Raw genomic sequence first — 11,363 nt, 5'->3', positions numbered from 1 at the left:
CCACTAGTACCACCAAGAATCTCTCCTGGAATTGTGAGTATTCTTACTTCTTCTTAAACTATTAAATGATTACATTTATTAAATTATTAAAATTATTAATAATGTTGACCTACATTTAATTAAGCTGCTTTTTATGGACCTGCACAGTAGATATTTCAGATATTTTATGTGTTACTAACAATATTATGGATTTGGAAAATTAAAATGTATAGGCAAAATGATCATTATAAAAAAAATTTTGTCATGTATCTCTACTACAGACTTCACCTCGAAAATTGGTTGGTCAAAAAAGTGAGGGAGAGGGACAAAAAACCTTAAATGAAAATCAAGGTTTTGTTGCTGATTTTTCTCACTTTTCTCCAAAGAGTGAACTACCTGAAAATCCACCGTTGGAAACTCCACAACCACAGCAGTTTACTGGTGTCTGTGGTGCATTTCATATTTACAGAAAACCCAGTCCAAGTAAGTTTATTATTTTTTCTATATATAGTTTCAAAAAAATACTTACACATTTTTAAAACTTAATATCTTCCTTTCTTTTTTCAGAGCGTGAAGGAGGAGATGAAGATACTCCTAAGGATGAACTAGAAGAATCAAAGAAACTAACTTTACACGAATTACGAGAAAAAAACGCCGAACTGCGATTAGTTTGTGAAGAATTAACAAGAGAATTAGCTAGCGCACTGCAGGAACGTATAAATCTTCGTGCAAAACTCTTACTTTTAACATGATGTAATTTGTTATCATTTGTAAGGACTCTAAACTGTGAATTACCGATTTTTCCTAAATTCATCGTGAAATCGAATATCTCATGTGTCATGCTAGTCTAGAGTATTTTCTTTTGCAAAGTTTCATATATTCATAATAATTAGCGTAACCAGAGATTAATATTACAATGCAGATATCAATAGAAACTATGTATATAACGTTAACTACTCAACCTACTCCTATTCGTCGGTTGTTATTTAAAACATTAGTTGGACTTAAAGCCCATTTATGTATTTTTAATACTTTAATAGTGTATGGTTTAGTAATACTTATAAATACTTGAAGTATATCTTGAAAAAATATTGTCAACAGAAATCGTTATGGTTACGCTATTATTCACATTTCATCCTTTTTCGCAAACAATTCCAGTGAATATTACTAGGTGCGTGGATACAAATATGATATATTTGCCTTTCTAGTATTCAAATATTACAGCATTTTAATGTCTAAATAATTTTAAAAACATATTTTTTATGCATAGTACTGTGCTAAATTGCTAAAAAGTAGTTCTTTATATATTAAAGAATCTTTTAAAAGTTGAACATTCGCATCAAGCGATATTGAAAGCTTGATGGTTATTGTATACTGTAAAACTATAGAGACATACTATAAAAATGAGTGATGGATTTTTATTGTTTACGATAACAAAATAAAACTGTATTTTCGTATCGCTGTACAATCAAATTTTTCACAGCATGACATATAGCTGATCGATATTCCTAAAAAAGTGTTACAATGTATTTCATTTCGTGATAGTAATTGTACATAGCAAATAGAATTAGAACAAGGAATGAGAGAAAATGAAGTCTGCAGGAACAGAACATTCATAGAATAAATATACTTTAAAAAGAAATGTTGATATCTTAAATCAATATTTTGTTTTCATTTTGTTTCATTTAATAGATTATTCAATGTTCGTTCTCAAATATAAAACAAAAATTATATCTAATTATTCGTTACTTTGGTTACACAGATTATATGTACAACTTTATTTATGTATAAAAACGATGGTTTTCAAAATGGTTTTGTTCAATGTCTCTATAAAAATTAATTTAATATTGCTAAAAAATGTTACATAACAGACTATTCCTTGTGCCATACAATACAATATTTTAATAACACTAATACTACACCACTTCTGTCTGCTAAAAATTACTTTATTAAAATAATTTAGAAATATTCCAATTAACAATCATATAAAGAATCTTTTTACAAGTGTATAAAACATTGTATAGAAAGTACATAAAGTTACCTGTTAATTTACTCGTTCTCTTTATTTGTATGCTCCTGTAAAAATGTAACAATATACAAAAGGATAAAGAAATGTTTAAAAAATGAAATAAAGGATTCTCTTAGTTTTGTAACAATTTTTATTGATATCGATGTAATGAATGACAAATATTAATATTACAGAAGGAAATCGCAAATATTTTGAAGGTCTTGTGCAAATGTTGAATAAATGAATGAATGAATGAATGATAAAAAGCAATTGTGTGTAACATACATTATCTATACTTTGATAATATATATAACACAAAAATATAATATATCATTTACGAATATTTGAAAACTATGAACAGAAATTTAGATCAAGTAATGTGACAAACCCGAGAACCTGCATTCTGATATTTTATTTGAATGATCGGTAAGTTACAATTCTACCTTCTGTGCGAGTGAAACAGTATGCTAAAATACCCTCAATTTCATATTTCCAATTTTTAATTGGGAACTCTACTGGCTACATGTAACATTATTCATTTTGAAAGATCCATTCAATAACGATATGCTAATATAATAAACATTATTATATAGCAACGTTTATAAAGATGTTACATATAGACATGCGAAACAGCTTATTTGTCTTTTGTTTGAATGTACTTAATGAGGTCAACCACACGGTTAGAATAACCATATTCATTATCATACCACGATATTAACTTAACAAAGTTATCGTTTAAGGGTATACCGGCTTTAGCATCAAAAATACTGGAGTGGTTGTCACCAATGAAATCGGAAGATACTACATCATCCTCTGTATATCCTAAAATTCCTTTCAAAGGTCCCTCAGCAGCTTCCTTTATTTTAGCTTTAATGGCGTCATAACTTGCAGGTTTAGCAAGTCGAACTGTTAAGTCAACAACCGATACATTATGTACTGGTACACGGAATGCCATGACCATCGCGCCACAACTATTACAAAATAACACAAGAAGCATTAAACATGATGAAATTGAAACACTGATTATAACATAAAGAAAAATATTATTAGAAAAAGTTTGATGTACTTTTCCAGAAGGTCCATCAACAGTTTTTTGGGTAGCAGTGATAGCATGTACTGTAGTCATAAGACCCTCAATGATTTCAAAGTTATCATGAACAACTTTAGCAAGAGGAGCTAAACAATTGGTTGTGCAGGAAGCATTGGAGATAACTTTATAACTTGGATCATAAGCATCCAAATTAACACCTACAACAAACATAGGTGCATCGGCTGATGGTGCAGAAATGATAACTTTCTTAGCACCTCCTTCCAAATGAGCCTAAAACATAAACACAATTTAAAAAATACAAACTCATGTTTGTCTTTCTTTATTAAGTATAAATATACAAATTTTGTACATACAGATGCCTTTTCAATTGTAGTAAAGACACCAGTTGACTCTACAACATATTCGGCTCCAGCTTTTCCCCATGGAATAGCTTTTGGATCACGCTCGCTGTACACAGCAATTTTATTACCATTGACAACTAGGCAACCATTATCAGCTTTGACTTCTCCTTTAAATCTTCCATGAGTAGAATCATATTTAAACATATATACCATGTAGTCCAAACCAATGAAAGGATCATTGATGGCAACAACCTATTAAAATTATAAAAATCAATAAAATGAAAATAAAGACATTTATGAAATTAAAAAATTGTTTAATACCTGGCCACCACGCTCAAGGGAGGCCCTGAGCACAAGACGGCCAATACGGCCGAATCCGTTGATTCCGATTTTACTCATGTCGTCTTCTGTACAACTGGAAAATGTATGTGATAATGTTCGGTAAAATTTTTTTGATTCAGTTGATATGCACTGTCGTTTATAAATCAATTTTTGTATCAACGTTGTAAACAATATTAATCTCATTGTATACGATATAACCTCAAATGAGGTTAATCAATTTCTTCGATATGCAATGATTTTGTATTTATAATATTGTTCTTCATTTCTTGAGGATTAAGAAATGTTAAACAAATTAAGAATACAATTATTTAATTCGTTTGTACATAATTACAATAATTTATAAACTATACTGATTTAATGTTATTTCGAGTGTGTTTTGTTATACGTTATAATCATTATGTTATTTAACTGAAAAATAGATTCATGAACAGGGGTATATTAAAAGCAACATTGATGTGTGCATTATATTTGCATTAGTACTGAATATAATTTCATTGAATGGATTTATATCATTAAATTAAATAATTTACTAAACTTTGAGCAATGATTTGTAATTCTGACATGTAGGCTATAAAACTTTATTTTATTTCAAAGGTCATTCAAGGTCAAAAAAACGTCTCAGCATCTCGCATAGAATTCGTCCTTGAAGATGAACGTGACCTTCATGTCTTGAATTTTAATAAATATATTTTATATTCAATCTAATTTGTATTAGCATTCGAATTTAACTTCAAAATAAAGTGATATAACATCGATTAGTACTTACATATATATCACATCGTCATGATTCTTTTTAACTCAAAAATTTGGTATACTTAAATTGAATGAAAGTTAAACTAATAAAGTTGAATAATAATTGCAATCAGAATTAATTTTTAAATTTCTTGAAGACATTTCTCACAAATAAAAATGTTGAACTAATTATGCAGGTATAACATTTTGGTTTGTTTAAAAACTATTACTAAAAAAGAAATTGCAAAGATGTAAAGTTTAAGTTGATAGAATTCTCTGAAAATTGTTTTATGCTTTATAAATACATTAAAATTAATCAGAGTCCGGGGTTTGTTTTAAATAAGTATCCAATTGCATATTGTTCCAATGTTTTATCGCAATAAGGAAACTACGTTGCGTGACAAAATGATTGTGAATGGAAGCTGATACGTAATAAGAATACAATGAAACGAATTCTGATAAAAAAACAAAATAATGATTCTACCAAAAGACCAATTGGATATGTTAGAAATTTATCAGAACACGCTTCTCTCTCAAAGATTCCTTGGCAAATTCGGCGTCCATTATAACAAAAATTGTTACAGGAAGGTACTTATTTTGAATGACGTCATATCAGCCGGTATGAACAGTACGTGTATAACATGCCAGGTAATTCCAGATACAAGTTAACAAAATTTCTGTTTATAATTTTATTCAAGACACTAATATAATAATGGGAAATTATAATTTACTATGATGCACAAATATGAAATATTGAAAAATTGGTTCATCTATAAAAATATATATACAGGATGAATTGAGATTGAATTAAAAAATTTGTGATACTTACCCGAAAGAACAATCTTTACACGATGCTTACCACTAAAGCAGTGTCATTTGAAGGGCAGAAAACGGTAATATAACCGGCATTAGCTTTAGGCGTATGCGCTGTAAACGTTTTTGGTCTCGTGTATTATCGGCTAAACTCGGATCATGTGAACACGTCTTCTCATCGACGTATTCAAGAACCGCTAAATTTAAACGTTGCTTCTTTAAAGAATATATATTTTATAATTCATTAAAAAATATAGTTAACACAGATTTATCTTTGTATATTTGTGTAATAAACAAATGTTATTTATTTCAATTATATCTTTACTTTTCTAAAAGGCGTACAGTATACATATGTAGAATGAAATGCATTAAATGAAACTGTAATAGAGCAGTGACCTTTAAATTACACGAAATAATAAGAAATTTAGATAAAACGCACGTTAAAGTTACTTTATATAAAATATGGTAAAGATATAATCTTATAATGCACTCTTGTTACTGAAATAATAATCATTCTCCGTTTTCTTCCGAATCCTGAGAAGGCACCGCCACATTACCAGAATCAACTTGGTTCATATATCGTATTAGATCTATTACACGATGTGCATAACCATATTCATTGTCGTACCTGTAAGTTTATACTTTAGTTGATAAATTAACAACTGATTAATTTTTTTATATTTAAGTTAATCTTTCCTTTAAATTTATACTTTTATAATCTAAATTGTTTTAAAGTAGAAATAAATAAAATGTTAGTAAATAATCCATAATTTATAATATGATTCAACAAATCTACCTGAAATGATATTGTATATATTAACATAAAGAATGATTTGAAAATTTTTTATTCAAAAATTGTGTTTTTGGAGAATAGTTTGTTCTGATAATCACCAGGCAACAACTTTGATAAATGTACTTGTCTGGGGTATGCCGGCTTTCGCGTCGAAAATGCACGAATAACTCGAATTATTGAAATCAGACGATACACAATCATCGTCTGTATAACCCAATATGCCATTTAGATCGTTCTCTGACGCTGATTTCATTGCTTCCTTCATTTCTTCATATGTTGTTGGCTTATTGACTCTAAAAGGGTTCAAGGAAGTAAACTTTTAGTTAGAATATAAACTATTTTATTAGTGTTATATTATTTATTTTGAAATCATTTTCTAACATTCACTGTAACGAACTGTATATAATAAATTGATATTGGTAAGATAAAAATGATGTAGTTTAACGTTATTAACTAATTTTCTGCTAAATCTGAATATTTTATTTGATATAAATTGATAAAACCGTACCTAAAAGTCATATCGCATAAAGAAACATTCGGGATTGGTACTCTAAATGCTATTGCGGAAATTTTGCCTTTAAGTTCCGGGATAATTTTGTCTAACGACTTGGCTGCGCCTGAAGACGTTGGAATGATATTTTGGAGAGCACCCCTACCGTCTCTCCACAGCTGTGATACGGATACAATTATAACACGTCTTCTTTTTGTAAAATAACTTAGTTACGCAAATTAGATCAACATTATAACACACTGTACGTTTATACATTAATACGCATACACTGCATACTCTTATAGTGAATTTTGATAAACCGCAAAAAATATGGAAAAAGAAATATTTAATTTAAACTTAGTCAACTAAACCTGATCAAAAATGTCATCAGTATGTAATAACTTTGTTACGATACGTATTAGAAGGAACAATACTTCAAAAGCTTATTTAAACAATTAAACAAATTAAGCAAAGCTTATTTTAACAATAATTTGATTAAGAAGAAAATGTATCACTTTGTTACAAAACAAATGCATTAGAATATTTTTCTTATTGGACAGTTTTCGTATAATGAAAATATAACGAAGAAGTTTAAGTTTCTAATATTAGCTGATTTTCACCATACAGTAACGATAAATCTAATAATTGGTAATGTGAGAATTAGTTAAAGAAATTTTCGATTATTTCGAGTATTGCATATTATTTATTAAAATTTAGCAAAATCTTTGATAATTACTTTTCCTTTCTCAATGGGTCCATCTAAAACTCTTTGCATCGACGTTACAGCATGCACACTGCTGATCATCACTTCGATAACTTCGAAGTTCTTATGCATCACTCGAATGATCGGTGCTGCACAGTTTGTCGTACAAGAAGCAGCCGATATTATTTTACCCTTTTTTGGGTCGTAACAAGTGTGATTTACACCGTACACCATCATTGGTGCGTCGATAGAAGGTGCGGTAATAATCACTCTCTTGGTTCCGCCATCCATATGTAACTAAACAAAGCAGATATTTTCTTTCTCAGGATATTTCTAAAAGTGTGTGAAAATTCGTAAATCGATATTCTATTTTAAGTATACAAAACTGAAATTGTAGGTAAAACTTTGACACGTCGCGCTCGTGACGGCGAAAGTGTGAACCGCTATTTACTGCTAGATAAGTTACATGAATACGCGATTACCAGCTGTAACGTCTCACTTTTTATCTACGAAATTGTATAAGAATGAATAATTGAAAAAGATTTTAAATAATAAAAAGTACGCTACTTTTACGCTTTAAAAATTAGATAGTTAAAATTAATAACTAAAATTTTACATTATTTATTGTCGAAGGGCATAACTGTTCCACATAGCACACGACTTCTTAGAGATGTACATTTTACGTTCATTTTTGGTCAGAATGTCTTACGGCCTGAGCTGGACGTCTTGAAGACGTGCGAATCGGCACGTTCTAACAACGTATAAAAATTACGTCTACAAAACGTTTTTAAGACGCTTGTAAAACTAGCACATAGTGTTTCGCAGCGTCATATTTCAAAGACATCTTGATTTGTAACATTGAACGTCGTTCAGACGTCTTCTGGACATTTTTAGGCTTTTATTCGACGTCTTTATGTCGTTCACAAGATGTTTGTGTGCTATTTGGGTATGTATTCGGTACTTTTTCAATGATTTTTAAATTAAATATAACATGATAAACGAAACAGTTACAAAATAAATAAGTAAACAATTTATTTTAGTTTATTATTATATATAGGTATTAAATTAATTTCGTAACGTTATGATTTAATGACGTTGAATAAACATAATATCAGGAAATAAAAAATATATAATACAATTTGTATAAACTATTGTATAAAAATTGAAAGTATCTAAGACAAAATAACTTCGTTTCTTACGCCTGCTTTTTCTAGAGTAGTAAAAACCCCGGTAGCCTCAATCACATAAGTTACACCTGCTTCTTTCCAATTTATTTTACATGGATTCTTTTCCTGAGACGTAGATATTTTATTATCTTTAAGAAGAGAAACGACAATTTAAATATTCATCTTAAGTTTAAGCCTGTCGAATGTACCAATCAATGATTTATTTATATTTAACGATATGTATATGCAATTACATATAAGTTCTTCCAGCGTGAACTTCAATATTAATATAATTTTCGCTTAATATTTAATGATAAGATATACCTCCGATAATGATATGTCCATTTTCGCATTCCAATTTCAAGGGATACGTTCCATGAGTTGAATCATACTTAAATAGGTATATCATATAGTCGGTCGTAATATATGGATCATTAATTAACTTAACCTAATGCAATATAATTATTTTACGCTTGTTCGATACAAAAGTGTTTGCATATAAAACAGTGTCTGCAGCATTTGCATATAATGTAATAATTCATTCTTACCGTAATATCCTGTTCAATGCAAACTCGCAAACACATTCTACCTATTCTTCCAAATCCATTAATACCTACTACTGCCATAACTTTATGATAAAATTACTGACTAAATGGTAATAATATCGATGTGGGATATTTATAAATTGTATCTCGAATTTGTATTGTACTTATTTTAGTTCTTCGTGAACGTCAAAAAATCAATAGTGTGAATTTATGTGCATAATTTTTCTATACATATATATTTCTTTTCTTCTAAATTTGCTTTATTTATTTATATATTTGCTTATATTTATTTGCTTTATTTTCTTAAATTTTGTATATGTATGTATGTTATATAAATTCGTGGTATCGTTATTACGCGGAAACCACTGCAAATTTAAAATATCTGTTCAAGCCATCATATTATGTATAAAAAATAGTGAAATTTTATCCTCTGTTCCTATAAATCCACCTCTCTAATAGCGTAAACAGTGAACATCTTCTCTATGTGTGTGTGTGTGTGTGTGTGTGTGTGTGTGTGTGTGTGTGTAGATGCATATGTATGTGTTTCATTACTATAGTTGTTACTGTATCGCTTTATTAACATTATGTTACAAATTTGTATAAAATCATTTAACAATAAATATCCAACTGCTCGATGAAGTTATTATTTGCCAAAGGTAATACATTAAATTTTGCATTCGAAATTCTACGAAGTAATGTATATTATATCAGAATACATATTTAATATACAGGGTGTCTCAGTTAAGACCAAACACCTAAATATCTCCTTTACTTTTAATGATATCAGAAATGTTTGAATATTTTTAAAATAAGAATATCGTAAATGAAATATGTTTTTATCATCATTTTTTGGAACGCATATACCTTTTTCTGTTGCATCTTATAACACATGTTAAGTGAAATTCAAATACGTTTAACTTATGACTTTGACGTGACATTGAACATTGAAGAAGAAACGAAATTCTGAGACAATGTTAGGGTGGAATGTAAACTTACTTTTTATGTTATAAATGCTCAAAGTGATGTCACGTACTGTGATGCTCTTTCCATTATTTCAGACGTGATAGCACAGTGATAGATTAGTATTAATACAATGGCCTTAAAAAAATTCGGAATAGAATTTTCTATTTACGGTATTCCTTTTTTGAAACCATTTAAACTATGTTTGAAACATTTTTTATATCGTTAAAAATAAAGGAGATATTTATGTGTTTGGTCTTAGTTGAGACACCCTGTATATCACATTCCTTTAAGCGAGTATCGTAGATTCGTGATAATATTACTATCTTTCTTATATACAATCTATTACAGCTGTTATGAAGTACGAAACAGCTTAATATTGAGAAGTAAACATCAACATTAGTGAAGGGGAGAATTAAAGCTCACATGTTGCTTAATAGTCTCGTAGTTGCGATGAAGAAAGTCAGTTCGCGAGGAATAGAAGATATTTATTACAAAATCACTATCTATTCAAAGGGGTTCAAAGGTGAGTGATTTAATATAAACATCAAAGAAATAATATTTATAATTATATTAAAAATGCAATGCACATACGAATTAGAAAGACAAAATTTCAAGGCATTGTAAATATTTTATAGTGTAAAAAATATGTGATTCATTTTTTAGAAACAAAATATGATATGATTCCATAATACATACAGTAAAACGTGGAAAACTGACTACATGAAATTAAAATGAAAGCAAAGTATATGCAACATTGCTACAAAATACTGAAGGTAACAAAATTTAATCAGTACTTTAAATTGTTTAAACGCAATAAACGTTACCGATCTATTTTACTACGTGTTATTTTGAATTTCAGAATAATTGTTTCAAAAATATTTTCGGCTGAAAATGGGTAGTCTATGTATATCGAAAATGATATTTTAATATCAGAAACGAATTTTTCCATACATTTTAATTTATGTTAATATGTCCTTGCTATAGCACAAATTATGACTTTACTGGACAAATGTTAAGAAATATAAATTTTATATTGCACGCAAAAATGAAACCGAGGTATAATACGAAAAAGCGAAAAAAGTACGTTTGGTATAATGAGTGCAATGTTGTCTCCATATAAATAAAATATTGAGATTATTTTGAAAAATATTACCGAATGGAAAGAATAATAATTTAGTACTTTTTTCTCAAACGTACAGAAGTTGATGATACATGCTTAATATCATTGGGAATGTAAAATATCGTTTATGTGCGAATATAAATTTTTCATAAAGAATTACTAATTTTAACTTTTTCTGAATACGCACAATTTAACAAAATTAATTAGTATAAGATAAACGATATTTATATACTCCAATGATTTAGCGTTACTCCACATGTTGTGTATGTACTCATATTTCTATATTTTGAAAAAAAAAGTTACTAATAAATCTTTTA

At 28.7% G+C, this 11,363-nt stretch overlaps 3 protein-coding genes across 3 annotated transcripts in view; 1 reads left to right on the top strand and 2 right to left on the bottom strand.

The window, feature by feature from the left end:
• The window catches only part of LOC108572136 (ralBP1-associated Eps domain-containing protein 2), a 3,124-nt gene extending 2,393 nt beyond the window's left edge, over positions 1–731 (top strand). Inside the window, exons 3-5 of the mRNA XM_017934330.1 lie at positions 8–33; positions 261–462; positions 547–731. Of these exons, the coding sequence (XP_017789819.1) occupies positions 8–33; positions 261–462; positions 547–731 (413 nt within the window). The remainder of the gene's footprint in view (positions 1–7; positions 34–260; positions 463–546) is intronic.
• Positions 732–2,380: 1,649 nt separating this feature from the next.
• LOC108572128 (glyceraldehyde-3-phosphate dehydrogenase 2-like) lies at positions 2,381–5,315 on the bottom strand. Its single transcript, XM_017934322.1, has 4 exons — positions 5,283–5,315; positions 3,701–3,794; positions 3,392–3,631; positions 2,381–3,308 (listed from the first exon to the last, which is right to left on the bottom strand). Exons 2-4 carry the CDS (start codon positions 3,776–3,778, stop codon positions 2,622–2,624), a joined length of 1,005 nt encoding a protein of 334 aa, XP_017789811.1. The 5' UTR covers positions 3,779–3,794; positions 5,283–5,315; the 3' UTR covers positions 2,381–2,621.
• A 461-nt stretch (positions 5,316–5,776) lies between these two features.
• LOC108572125 (glyceraldehyde-3-phosphate dehydrogenase-like) lies at positions 5,777–9,044 on the bottom strand. Its single transcript, XM_017934319.1, has 7 exons — positions 8,967–9,044; positions 8,743–8,866; positions 8,452–8,567; positions 7,286–7,549; positions 6,568–6,728; positions 6,158–6,352; positions 5,777–5,894 (listed from the first exon to the last, which is right to left on the bottom strand). Exons 1-7 carry the CDS (start codon positions 9,042–9,044, stop codon positions 5,777–5,779), a joined length of 1,056 nt encoding a protein of 351 aa, XP_017789808.1.
• Between the last annotated feature and the right edge of the window lie 2,319 nt (positions 9,045–11,363).

The sequence above is a fragment of the Habropoda laboriosa genome, unplaced genomic scaffold (genome assembly GCF_001263275.1).
Source record: "Habropoda laboriosa isolate 0110345459 unplaced genomic scaffold, ASM126327v1 scaffold136, whole genome shotgun sequence".
Lineage (NCBI taxonomy): Eukaryota > Metazoa > Arthropoda > Insecta > Hymenoptera > Apidae > Habropoda > Habropoda laboriosa.
Note: the sequence above shows the minus strand (reverse complement) of the source record. Positions and strands in the feature narration are given on the sequence as shown.